The sequence below is a fragment of the Pezoporus flaviventris genome, unplaced genomic scaffold (assembly GCF_033815535.1).
Source record: "Pezoporus flaviventris isolate CSIRO_AGI_PZ_B2104156 unplaced genomic scaffold, CSIRO_AGI_Pfla_v1 ptg000063l, whole genome shotgun sequence".
Taxonomy (NCBI): Eukaryota; Metazoa; Chordata; class Aves; order Psittaciformes; family Psittacidae; genus Pezoporus; species Pezoporus flaviventris.
This window is the reverse complement of record NW_026892611.1, coordinates 9,447,886-9,462,018: the sequence shown is the minus strand read 5'-3', so window position 1 is coordinate 9,462,018 and position 14,133 is coordinate 9,447,886. Positions and strand designations below refer to the sequence as shown.

General features: G+C 40.3%; 1 protein-coding gene across 2 annotated transcripts in view; it reads right to left on the bottom strand.

Moving 5' to 3' along the window:
* CRCP (CGRP receptor component) overlaps nucleotides 1-14,133 on the bottom strand; it is a 31,576-nt gene that overhangs the window by 6,494 nt on the left and 10,949 nt on the right. For both annotated transcript variants that reach the window (XM_061470501.1, XM_061470502.1), the window contains exon 5: nucleotides 2,089-2,146. In XM_061470501.1, the coding sequence (XP_061326485.1) occupies nucleotides 2,089-2,146 (58 nt within the window). The remainder of the gene's footprint in view (nucleotides 1-2,088; nucleotides 2,147-14,133) is intronic.

The following is a 14,133-nucleotide window of genomic DNA, read 5'->3' as shown; positions in this document are numbered from 1 at the left end:
AAGACTGATTTGCCTACATTAGATGAAGTGGTCAGAAGCCTTCATCATCATGTATTTCTGATTCAATCCCAGGAGCGACTCAAAGCTTTTCAGTGGCAGGGGAAAGTTTGATCAAAAGAGAATCAAGGTGATTTGAGACCTAGTATTCACTTCTCTGTAAGCTGTCTCTCATTCATCAACTGCAGTGAATTGACTTGCCTGCATGAAATATGTGAATGGGTAATCTTCTCTCTATTGACACCAAAGAAGAAAACACTGGTAGCCTCCAGTGCTCTGCATTATTTTATACTCAAAGATGCTCAGAGAAGACAGGGTTTGTGTGTTCAAAAGAAGCTGCACTGCTATAATCTCTTTCCTCAGTCCTTACCAAACCCCAAAATCATTCAAGGCAGCAATCAAACAGCAAAACCATTTCCTTGCTCCTAGTCTCTGTATTTCACTAACAAAAATGGCCTGCAGTTTCCTAGCAGTTACTGCACTCAAAAGACTTTGATGTGCTTTGATGAAAGAGTAAACGTACAGCACTTCTGGGGAGGCTTCATTTAACACAGTGCTAACAGTCCAGTCAACCGAGATTACTGTAACACTAGTTCTGGAGAAAGTTGCCATGGCAATTACAGGGGCATCACAATGGAACAGAAGTAACTGCATCCCTAATACTTCCATGACGATACAAATTCAGGTTGGTCCTCAAATGTATGAATATTATAAGCTGCTTCTGATCTTTAGAGAAGGGTTACATATAAGTAACGGACATCAAACTTAAATCTCTTATCTGTATCCTGCAGGTTTTCAGCAATGAATTTTATCTAACCTTGCTTGACATTACAAACCTTGGAATATCTGAAGTACGACACTCCACGGAAACCTGATTTCCAACATAAAGGCCCAAATTTTCTTACGCTTGCTTCCTGGACTCCAAATGTGACACAAGAACAAAACTACTTTCAGTATTTTATGGCTAGGTAAGATTATCAGGAACAAGGCAGGATGATGAGGAGAGGAGGGAAAAGACAGACAAAACCACAGAGTCACCTGAAAGCAGCTAAAGACCACTGAATTGAAAGAAGGGGAAAATAGACCATATATGGCCTATATGGGAACGTAATAAATTTGTCTCAGCATATACAAAGGTATGAGACAGGCTCTCGATCATCGCTCTTGACTAACTTCCTAAGCAAAACTCATGAAGCCTTAATGCTCTTGGTTGGGCTGATGATTGACACTGATCTCCTCAATCACAAAACACAGTATTAACTCCTCAGCTAGAAGCATTCTTTTATGAGATGCCTTCAGCATTATAATTTCTACTCCCTGGCTATGAAAGAAAAATAGTCCTACTGGTACCGCTTTAATCCTTCCCTTTTTTGCAGCAAAATTTGATCCTGTTGCTACACAGTTTGGTTTCAGAATAAGATTGTAAACAGATGGTCTTAATGGAAGAGATATTTACTAAAAGAATATCCTTATTATAATAACCTATTACCACAGGATTTTGTTTTCCTAAGGAGATACTTCAGAAAATATAATCAGCTATTTTTATCTAGCAACAATCCCTCTTTACATCAGAATTGTGCTTAACAGATTGACAATGGCTATTTTCCATCCAAAAGTCTGTTTATATCCATTTCTCAATCTGCACCACTGCTCAAAGCTCCATATCAGTCATTATTTGATCCTTTTTAGTGCATTTGGTTTTACTGTAACATAAAAGCCTGCCATCAAAACAATCAGGTTATCACAGTTGTCAAAAAATCAAGTACTTGATTACAGAGCAGCAGCAAAAAGACTCAGGCTAAATACATTCTTAGTTATAATACCCTAACTAACCTTTAATGACTGCACTGGGCATTTTCACTATGTGACACTAAAGCAAACAGAGGTGGAGAATCTGTCTGAGAGAAAGATGGGCAAGTCTCTAAGGAGGTCTCTGAGAAGAGGCAGAGTGGATTTGCAGCCATGAATGTAAAGATGTGCATAAAGGGATACATTCAATCACTGACCGTAAGAAAGTAATTATTCAATTGATCTTCAAGGTTAAAGCTGCTTTCATTTAAGCTCTGAACAGTCAGGAGCATTGTTACTTACCAGCTGTATTTCAACTGCTGTCACAGGCCTGTGGTTAAGCAACTGGAGCTTTTCTGCCCTGTTTAAAAGCAAAGCGTAAAACAATCCGCATTACTATGTAATTTGAGGATCCCCTCAAATGACTGGGAAGATGCAAACACATTCCTGATAACTTAGGGGTGAAACACCACTGCCAAGAATAATTCTGACTGGGTTTGCAGTGTGGTTTCATTGCCATGATAATTTGGGTATTTTAAATACACTACTTTCTTATGTGTTTAGACATACTGCTACTTCTGCCTCTAGTCTAAGGTGGCAAGATCATTACTGTACGAGCATTAACTAACATGCACTGTTGCTTTGTTAAAAGCTGTATGGAAACACTAAACAACTTGTTAAAATGTCACACTCTTTTGCTGGTTTAACATACAAGTGACAATTCATTGATTGACAATAATTCAAACACTTCTCTTTACCTGTCCATTTACAGTAACTCAGACACTTCTGATCTCCTGTCCATACCCTAAGGCAGACGAAAAGCAATTCAGATTTGCAGTCCCGTGCCTTTAGCACAAAAGCCTTTCAATCAATATTAACTTTTGTTTTGACTTAGGTATGAACCATGTCGCATCTCTTTTTAATAGCTCAAATTCCATTCTCCTCTGCCTGCAAGGGGGAGAAGTCAGTAAAACTTGTCTGACTTTGGTAGTTAAAACACAAAACATTCCAATACTCCAGAGAGACAGACAGGGTAGCACCGCTGAAGCCAGTGGCAAAACTCCTGGTACATTCAGAACCATCATTAAGCTCACCCATCCTCACTGTTTTACTGGATTCATTTTAACCAAGCAGCTATTAGCTCTACTTTCTCATCAAGAAATCATGACTCACAAGTCCATTTAAACACTTTGATCATTCAAAGAAATTAAAAGAATGGGTATGAGAGAAAATATTTCATTGACATTTAAAAAGCTCTCTTCTTTTTTCATTTTTATTTTGAAGACATGATCAAACAAGTATGTTCATTAAATTCAAACCACAACATTCAGGCAATAGCTCTGAATTATTAATCTTAAACCCTACTTAAATACAAATAAGTCTAAAACCAAAGTAAAAAACCAGCTGTCATATGCCAGTAATGCATATTTCATTCAGTTCAGAAGCTCAAAACACTGACCACATAATAGCAGCATGTCTAATGCTGGAAGCTGATCTTTGTGTTTCAGTACAGAGAAGCACAATACAACACTGCTAAAGCTACAACAGATGTGTAAAAGGGTGTATGAAACAGTAAGAAATGCAGTCTTATAATAAAAACATACAATTAAAGTACAATAAGAAGAGGTAAGAGGAAACTTGAAAGGATACTGGGGGATAGGGAATCTTGAATTATTATTACTTGATATACAGCCTTTCCTAGCAGTCATCTATTTTTTATGCAGCACATCTTTATTGCACACATTCACACGTTGAAGTGAGAAGTGACAGACAGCATGCCTGAACTGTCTCTGGTACAGTAGTAAGTTACCATTCTGAAGAACTAAAGCTTGGAATTTATTATTATTTAAAGGGCATCTTTAATGCACATTTAAACTGTTTCTGAAGAGCATTACCCTGGTTTATTGGACCTGTGGGTGGTTTAGAAAGGAAACTGCACAGCTTTCAAGAGAACACAGATCTCTCCCACGCAGGCGTTTACAACCCACAGGTCAATGCCTGTGTGTCTGGAGACACTTCAGACGTACTGTCCCATCTCATGTGGCCTCCGACACTGGCTGCCCTTGAAACCTAATTCCAGCTCACAGCTTGTAACGCCGTCAGGCACATCAATGCTTTATCATTCATGTATGCACAGTGGTGCATGCTCAAAGACCAAGGTGCTTGCACTCCTCAGGAGAGGCCTTTGCCAAGCACACGTGTACGTGTTGAGACCGAACGTAATACTTCAGAAGGCACCAGGCTGACACCCAAAGAATAAGGCCCTTCATTTATCCACTCACCACACTGAACGAGCAGCACTCACATTTTCCTGGCTGATGTCTCCTGAAGGAAAAATCCTGTATTACCACAGACTGGATGATTTAACAGGCCCTCTTCAGCTAAAATGTCCATGATTTCAAGTGATGGGAACAGGACTATGGGGGACTGTGGCTCAGGGAAGACAACTGCTCTGCTGATGGGCTTTGTTACACCAGAGGGTTTTGTGATGTGTATTCAGAGCCCTTAAGAACAGGAAACAGCTCCAAAGAGATGACTTGGTTTTAGATCCAGCCTGCGGGTAACAAACCCAAAATCCTAATAAAAGAAGAGTTTGTAATTGTTCCACCTAATCCCTGAGCCATTGCCACCATTTGTATAAATGCTGGGAAATCATTTTGATCGTGATGTTCAGCTTCAAAAGAAAAGCTTGTCATTTTTTAATGCAACATTTGTGAAATATTAACAACTCAGAAGAGAGAGCTCCAAGGATTCCCCCTATATATTCACTTGCCATTAAAAAGTGTACATAATTGAACATCTTCGATTTACATTTACTTTACAAATGTACCTATATTTTTACTCTCTACATTTCAAAACTGGAGAGGGGGGTAAAGAATTAAAACTTGCACAAAGGAGGGAAAAAGGGAGAAAACCTCCATTGTGATAAACCACAGAACAGTTCAAAATGCCTGTTTAAAAATGAGCTCTAATATTCTGGGTACCACCCGATCCTTTGAATCTTCTTTCCTGCTTCTACAGAACCACAACAGAAGATGTTTCTCAGTCTTCATAAAAAGCCTGCAGTGAAGTGACATCTGGCATGTGGATAAATGCAGATTTCACCTCAATTTCAGATTTCACAGTTAAAAGACTACTTGGACATTGAGTTTGCCCTCATTTACTTGTGTGCATTGTACAAAGTAGGAAGGATCATGATTCCCATTTATCCCCATTTTACTGACAGTAAGACTAAGGGAGAACAATTAAGTGGTAAGTGCTTTAAAGGTGTTGGGTTTTGGAGGTGTAAGAGCGGAGAAGAAATGTGGTGTGGGAGAAGGAAAAGGAAGCCCCTTAAGAGAGTACAGGGCGCCAGATGTTTCTATGTTCTTTGAGGCCTCCACTAACTCATGCTGTGAAGGAATGCATGCTCATGGCCTCTCTCCAGACCTCCTCCTTCATCTTGGGGATCTTGCAGTACCCCAAAAAGGATCTGTCCTTGCACTCATGAACTGTAAGGTGCAAAAATACAGGAAGATGCCGGGGAGAAGGTTCTTTGTGTCAATTATAGTATAAACCAGTATTTAAAGGCAGTGACTGTAGTGACTACATTCTCTATTCCCTCCTGAGAAACTGTTTACATTTTCCTCACCCTCCTGTTAACAGCCCCCTGGCAACACAGGGTTCGGTCTTAACTTCTGAATCCTGTGATTTTACAGACATCACAAAGGAATCAGAATTAGCTCGGAGAGCCAAATTTATTAGATTGCTTTGGATCTGGAGAATCAAGCATGAATGCCAAATATGTTTCCATTGGTAGGAAGCAGCGAATACACCTCCTCTGTTTTCTCATGCTAACCACTTCTATCTATTCGGCAGCTTGACCATTACAGCAAGACACTACTAAAAGCATGGCTGAGTTTAACACTGAACCAAGAGCACCACTGTTGGCTGGTTTATTGTCGGAAAGATAAGGTATGGGTAACTGCTGCCATTTCCTACTGTCAGAAGTAATGAAGGACAGAAAGAAAACCTTAATGTTGACAGGAGACAAAGTACTGAAATCCTTTACACTAGAACTAAAATTGAGAGGTCATTTAAGGAATTAATGAGAGAAAGAAACACACCTTTGTGAAACTGTAGCAAAAGACATCACTGCCATAAAAGCAGAAGTCCTAATAGAGCTGGGTGAAGACTATTAAAGATCTCCTGGCCAATTCATCTGAATGAAGGCATGAAAGGTTTAATGTTTTTTCCCCAAGAGCTTGGAAACTGCCTGGTTCTGTGCCTGGAGCACTTGACAGAGGCACAGAAGCTGCCTCTCAGGTGCTGGCTTTCAATGTTATTTGTTTTATGGTCCCTGGCCAGGCATATGTCCATGCCTCAGTTTCCAGACAGCTAAAACAGAGACACTATTTTCAGCTCTCACAGGAGAGCCAGGAAGATATCTCCTTGTAAAACACCTCCCCCTCCTCCCAAAGCCCTATTTATAGACTTTCACATCCACTGTTTAATGAATTCATAACTGTATACAAGTTTCTCACTGCACTGCACACTCACATGCCACTTCTCACATCAGAGCCTTTTCAAACAAGTCATTCTTCACTTCTGCAGCAAGCCATATCCCAATCCTATCCTATAGCTCCACTGCCTCTCCAGATAAAACATATTATTTGACTTTTACTGAACCACACATAAGAGAGAGATTCTCTTATTCTTGTTTTCCAAAGCAGTACCTTTGAAGTTTATTTCCAACAAAACTTCAGAGCCAAATAAACAGGCTCAAAGAGCCATATCATGCCTCTGCTGAAGAATGCAAATCTTACTTATGCACAGCTATTTTACAACACATAGAACTCCATCATGTTTAGCGCTGAAAGACTACTGGCAGAGCAGTAAATAACAGAAATAAGTTAAACCAAATGACACACATGATGTGTCATTGGGTTTAAACCAACCAATAAACCAACCAATCAGCGCAACTGTTCATGTTTGCTTAAGACAAGAAATACAGGACACAATAAAGGTCACCTGTCAAATACTTTTTGCTTATAAAGCCATTAGCATTTCTGTAACTCATTAGGGAACAGACAGAAGTGTTACAGATGGGACAAAAGGAATAATGCTGAAGCATTATTTCAGCAAAGATCATATCCTTCACAGTGTTTGCTGTTCCTAAAATGTGTAAAAGAAGAAGAATGAGAGATAATTTGCAAGTAAGTAATTAGAATGTGTTAGCTGAAACATTTCATGCCTGGTTTTGATCTGCCAAGCTCCCTACTGGAAAAATGACTCAGAACATCAAAAAGGAATTAGCACCAGGGTGCAAGAAAACAAAAGCTGCATAAATGACATACTTCCTCTGAAGGTGCTTGTGTAGTGTTACAGGGGTTTAGAAATCATAAACACCAATTAACACTGAAAAATAATAATCTTTAGACATGTTAACATTATAGAAGTATGACTTAAGCAATGCATTTGTTTTATTTACATAGAGCTGGGATCCAAAGACACTGAGAAGTGACCAACTATTCAGTAACTGGCATCTGAAAATTGGTACCTATCCAGTTATTTGCTGATCAACCTAAAGATCATTTTGATAATGAAGATGAAAGTTACTGTATTTTGGCAAAATACTGCAAGATGGGAAAGGGATAACTGACTATAACTGAAGACAACTGGACAGACACGCTGACAGTAGTGTGGGTGCAATGAGTACTAGTATGGGTAGATATGCTTCTCCTGCAATAGAGAACAGTAACCTTTTCTCTTTTCTGTTTAGTAAATAGCCAGCTGCTAAGATTAATCAAGAAATACCAAGCATGTGTGTCTGCAAGACATGAAGAGTTACCCCTGCTTACACGGAGGGCCACCTTAGCAGCTCTTCCTGCTTCTTGTAAGTGACTTACCCCAAGTGAACTGAGACCAGCTCAGGGGACCCTTTTGATGTCTTTATCCCACCTCTTCCTCCTGTGTGTAATTTCTAACCTTCTTACTCTTAACAAGAGGGGTGATGAGAAGGTTACTGCTCCTGGCATCCCCTTGAGGCAAATACAAAAATGCTGCTGAAGTTCAATGCTGCAATAGAGAAGTGGATTATTCAGCCCTCAACAATAGCAGTGTAGCACTGCATGCACTTTAAGCTGGAGCTTAGTACCAACTGCACTGACTTTTTCCAACACCGATACACAAACTGGCTATTAGCATCAGAATCTCTCTGTACCTGGTATTTCTTGCAAGCACATACACAAAGTAGAACCTGAATACCCACAATTCTGCCAAAAATAAGCATTAAGGCAGGCAAATGCTGCAAGCCTCAACACGCATCAATATCACTGTTGACTGCAGTATTTTGCTTGGGCACAAGACGCAATAAGCCTGAATTTAGTTCATGCTCCATTACATCTAAGAAATAAACCAAACTTCTGCCAACTCAGAAAAAAACATCTTCACACTTCTACAGCATGTGTGCTTATCCTTGTGCTCATTAAATAAAAAGGATAACTGCCCCATTCGTCTAAACAGAGGGTGAAGAACATTTTCAGCTTAATTGACCACCCCAAAGTCTGTATTTGTATTTTCTCTAGACTGCCTGGATTTGCATTAACACTGTTTGGGACATGAAAGCTGCTCATTCAAGAGAATGCACACAAAAGATGAGTGACGGCTGCAAGCCATTTTCTCACATAAAAGCAAGATTCCACTAATCAGAGTTAATTGGCCGTTGTGCAGACTCTTATGGGACCTGCCTAGGGAGAAATCCCAAAATGACAATTTCCCACTTCTAGGCCACATCCAGCAGCAGCTGAGACTCAGCTAGAGCCAAGATCAGCATTTCCAGCTGAGGGCAAAATGATGTGGAGATGGCGTCAGGACATACAAAGCTCAGGCTGCGGGAGACAAAAATGTGCGCAGTTATGGGAGAAGAAAACGGGTCTGAGGTCTGTTTGAGGGGAGAATGTAGGAGGTGAGGATGGAGATTACAGTGCTGGAATCCTTTACAGTAAAAACTAAGTTCTTCTAGAAGACAAAAAAAGCACTGTCTGGTGTTCAAGATCACACTATATCTGGGTAGCAAAACGGACTGTACACTGCTGTAGTACTTAGTGCATTGCTTTTCATCATGGACTGTAGTGATAGGACAAGGGGTGATGGGTTCAAACTTAAACAGGGGAAGTTGGGTTAGATATAAGGAAGAAGTTCTTTACTGTGAGGGTGCTGAGGCCCTGGAACAGGCTGCCCAAAGAAGTGGTAAATGCTCCATCCCTGGCAGTGTTCAAGGCCAGGCTGGACAGAGCCTTGGGCAACATGGTCGAGGGTGAGGTGTCCCTGCCCATGGCAGGGGGTTGGAACTGGATGATCTCAAGGTCCTTTCCAACCCAAACCATTCTATGATTCTATGATAATCAATTCACAGATTAAAAATAGGAATAAAACCAGTCACATACTGTTGTGTAAATTAAGACAAAATGTATCATATTCTGTCAGCAGTGAGCCAAATATTTACAGCATTTTGTTTGAAGCAAAACTTGGTATTGTATGTTTTTAGCTACTGAACTCCTAGACTGTATGCAAATATATATGTATGCACATTTTGTTTCTCTAGCAAGAGATCTATAGGCATGGGTAAGAATGGTATCAGTGCCAAGATATAGCATACAGAGCTAAAAAAAAATCCTCCAAAACATCTGTGACTGTGCAGAGGCAAATTTATCCTCAGGAATATATGCTTTTTAGTTGCTAGGAAAACCATAAACTAACATCAGACAACCACGGCTTTCATTACTAGCTGAAAATACTTAAGAGTCAAATGCTGTGGTCTTGAGTCAGCCACAGCAACTTGCACAAATTGTCTGAATCAAGGTCACACAAGATCTGGCTTAGGGATGAGCTGTGGCCTGTGAAATCACAGTACCAGTCTGCCCATGGGCTGTATTCTCCTGTGGGGTTACCACTGGACTTCAGTGTCAGGACATTTGTCTAGGATGAAATCTGAGGGCTGATAATGGCATCTGAATACGAAGAATTGAGCAACACTGCTACAAACTGAAGGGTTAATTTCTAACCCATTTAGAGGGAAACACAACAGCCTTTTTAAAGATTATTCAATGATGCTATTGTTAAACTGGCTTTAGTGTTGAATATTCATTTCAAAGCTCTGGAGGAGACAAAAATTACAAAGGAAATCATTCAGTGTTTAATATTGCAGAGGCTTATATCTGTTGTAGTTTTTGGCAATAATGAGGGAAAATACTTTCTAGAAGTACTGCTGATTTTCAGCTCAACCCTTCCTTGGATGTGTTAACATAAGGACAAAAAGGGCAATGTTTATGTCCATTTTTGAAAGATGTATAATAATAAGCAGTGATTGGAAATGTGATTATTCCAAAATTCAATCCAAGATAGGCTATCAGGAACAGGAAGAAGTACAAGCAGAGCCAACTTTCGTTTGATGGCGATTACAGAGCGCAAGTTTAATAAATGCTCTTTTCAGGCAGTGCCATTCACACCACCTTAGAAAATATGAAGCCATTCCAGGGACTAAAACTGGAAAATTAGCTGCCAGTGGCATAGTGTATTTCCAAGTACAACATGGCTTACTGTAATGCATTAGCCAAAGCTTGAGGCCTCCACAAGGTAATAATAAACCTCAGTACGAGATCAGTTCAGAGCTTTTCATTGTATAAAAAGCTCAGTTCTACAGTTTGGATTCTACCAAAATAATTGATGACAAGTTAAAAACTGTGCTTAACCACATGTTACTGACAATATGAGTGAAATCTACCTTTAGATGTCATTGAATTTGCTCCATTTAGCAAGGCAGCTATCTGAGATGACTTGGAATGGGTTGTTTGTACACGTTAGTGTATTTTAAATGAGAAAATCCCAGAAAACTGATGCTGTCAGCAGAAAAGATATGCTGGTCTGGTAGCCTGAGTAGTAAATAGCAGCAGTAACAGACAGGAAAGGCTTAGGGTGATTTTACAGGAACCACACCATGTGCCAACACAAGGCTATCAGCAAACTGGAGCCAGAACGTTTCAGAGCCTTCAGGTTTGTGGAAAGAGTGCAGGAGAAATGAAAATTCACTTGATGAAGAGCTCCGCTCTTTAAATGAATGGCGCTTCAATTCTTGCCGGCTCCTTCCTCGCTACCTTGAAATTCTCACATGCAGTAGCACAACCTAGTGCTTGAGTGCTGCAATAACATGCTGAGCAGAGACAGCGAGCTCAGCACACTACCTACCTCCATCAGGTTTTTAGATACAGCTGCAAATCCTTCCATTCAAAGCCCTGAAGCCCCTGTATTAGAAAAGATGCTGAGCCTAACAGCACAAATGCACTGCTTAAGTGTTTCCTCCCTGAGGAAGAGGCAGAGTCGTAACAAGGAACTGAAAGAGCAGAGGAAGCAGTCTAAGATGATGGGGTGTTTGCGACCAATCTTTTAACCAGATCCTCTAACCCCCTTGCAACAGGAAAACAGAAAACACTGCTGTGCCCTCACCGAGGACAGACACCAACTAACACATACCTTAAATCAAATCACCTACTTTCAGAAAGCTGTTACCAGCAGAGACAGCATATGACCAGCTATGGAATTAAGGGAGACAGCACATCTTTGAAAGCCTTGCCCAGAAAAGAAGTGGCAAAGACAGACTCTGAAGTTTATTACCCTTCGTGGGAGGAAAGGTCATTACAGCAAAATCATGTAAGCAAGGTCCTGGGACAGCAAACATCGAAGCATTGAAGCAAACATCCTTCCTCCCAAAGGGGGAGAAAGCTCTCTACCAGGTATCACAGTATCACAGTATCACAGTATGTTAGAGATTGGAAGGGACCTCGAAAGATCATCTAGTCCAATCCCCCTGCCGGAGCAGGAACACCTAGATAATGTTACACAGGTAACCAGAACAAAATCTCTAGTGGAGTCTTTTATACAAATACCACAGAATGGAAACGATTAAAGCCTTCAGTTTCTCATTTATTTAACAACAGAGCAGTGTTGAAATGATCCTGGTTATGAACCAAAGGGTAGTTCAGAATTTCCTTGGAGGCATTACTATTTTAAGTGGTTTAACATAAAATGCATTATATAGTAATTGCACACCACATGCTTTCTGTGTTTTGCTGTGAAGAGGCTGCCAGATGGGCTTTGACACTTCTAGCTTCAAGTGTCTGAATGGAAAAGATTAGAAGAAAGAAGAACTGCCAAGATCACACTAAATAATTCTGTTTCTTCTTTTGTGAAGTATGTGGCAAATGCAGAGCTGCCACGCTCTTTACCAGGTGACAAAGATATTAACAAAGTTGTGCAGGATGCTCAAGAAACTAAGGCGTCACAGTCCAATCTGGGTTAAGATAAGGCATAAATGCAGTAAATTTGGAACCTAAATTAGTGGTTGGCTGTTCACACTCCCATCCTTCTGCCACAAAGCAGAAGGAAACGACTTTGGAATAATTCTCTTGATTACCTCATAGACTGATTCAGAAAAAAAGGACAGAGAGGATGACACATAAAACCAAAGGCACTTCCTAGCATCCATAAGAAATAGTCAGAAATCTCATTTCAAGCTTGCAATTACTTCAACTTTTGCAGTAGTGCTATATTCAAGCTCACAGAACAGGCAGGTATGAGAAGGGGAATATTTGGGTAGATCTTCACAAAACAGGTAGGCACTATGGGAGACCAAGAGATTCTAGGAAGAATTTTCATCCTTACGACTCAACATGACTTAGTTTCACTCTTGGAGACCCCATACAGGGGAGCAGATGCAATCAAGTCATCTAACGTCATATGTGCCCTGCCTTTTTTGTAAGAGGTAATCATGAGGTCCTGGTCAAATTCTACCTGAAAGAAGTTTAAAAATGAGCTTTAAGGCAACAACAACAAAAAAAAAACCAAAACCCTTGGCTTTTAATGGGACTCATTCAGTTACTTCTGAAAAATACTCTTCTGCCTTTTTAACTCCCACTGGCTTTTTGCTGTGATGTAGCATTCTCCTCGTGCTTTCCTAAACTGGCGTCCTGTACACACTGAGCCAGCTTATTTCTCTTCAAAAAGGATGACTGTTTCACACTACCAGAAATGAAGAGGATGTTCATCATTTACTCAAGAAATAGTTTGCTGCCAATTTAATACACTTTGTTTCCATACTACCAGGTCTTTATAGTCAAGAGTATTTTCTCCATGCTTCAACAAGCCCACTATATAAACTAGCATCCCACTATATAAAATGAGCTATGGCAGGACACTGACGTACTGACCTTGCAACTTTAGTTCCACAAAAGAAAGCACTACAAGCAAAGTTACAATACCCATGACAAAGCTTCCAAGTACTAGCACCCCTGTGTCTGCAGAGACAGCAATACTGTGATCAGAGCTGCTGACAGACTGGATGTGAGCATGACTGTTTGTAGAGAGGGGGCACTGAAAGCCAACAAAATAGCTGACAATCTGCTTTCTACACAACTTACTGTGCTTTGGACAGGGTAAAAACTTGCCTCGTAGCACTGCTCTCTCCAGGATGCTTTCACTTTGCATTTCTTTTTGTGACACAACCAAATTATTAGTAGCTCTCCTTCCCAGAACATGAACTCTCTGGGAGTCCTTCCAGCAGGGAAAAAGAATGCAGTCAGTGTCTATACAGCATAAACTACCCCTTCGTGGTGAAGGAGGAGGCATTTAGAAGCAACCAAATCTTTGTTCTCTCTGCTTTAAGAATCAGATGACTGATTAGAGCTATCCAAGCAAGTAGCCAACTGATGCAATTTCTTTCTGGATCTGACTATTTACAACGGGCTTTGCTCACACTCTGCAGAGAGGTTCAAGAGGATTATGCATTCCAAGCACTGTGAACAGGTATTTGCATCACTGCCAAAGAGGAAAAATGCCCTTTTGAGTCTTCTTGTAACTACAAAGGAAGTATTTTCTTTTCTACACAGGACTTCCCAAAATAAAAAGAATGAACTCCAGGTTCAGCTTTACTGGAAACTGCAGGGGAGGGAGGCTGACTGACACAGTATTTAGGTAACTGAAATGTACATCTCAGAAATCCTGGTGGACACAGCACAAAAAGAGAAGCTGAACATCTTAGTTTGCTCTACGGTAAGTAGAGAGCATAACCCTGCTCTGTAGCAGCTGGGTTTGACAGATTCATCTGAAAATTAACTTCAGAATAACATTTTCCCCTTACATTTATATTAGAAATTTATTTACTTATTACCTCCCTGCAGCACAGTCACCTTTTTTTTAATCACCTCTTTAGAATGAAAGCATTTTTCCTTTAGAAAGTTCATAAAAATAGAGGGGGAGTTGGGTTGGGGGGTTCTTTGCAGTTCTCTGTGTTCAAAACCCATTTACAACTTACAA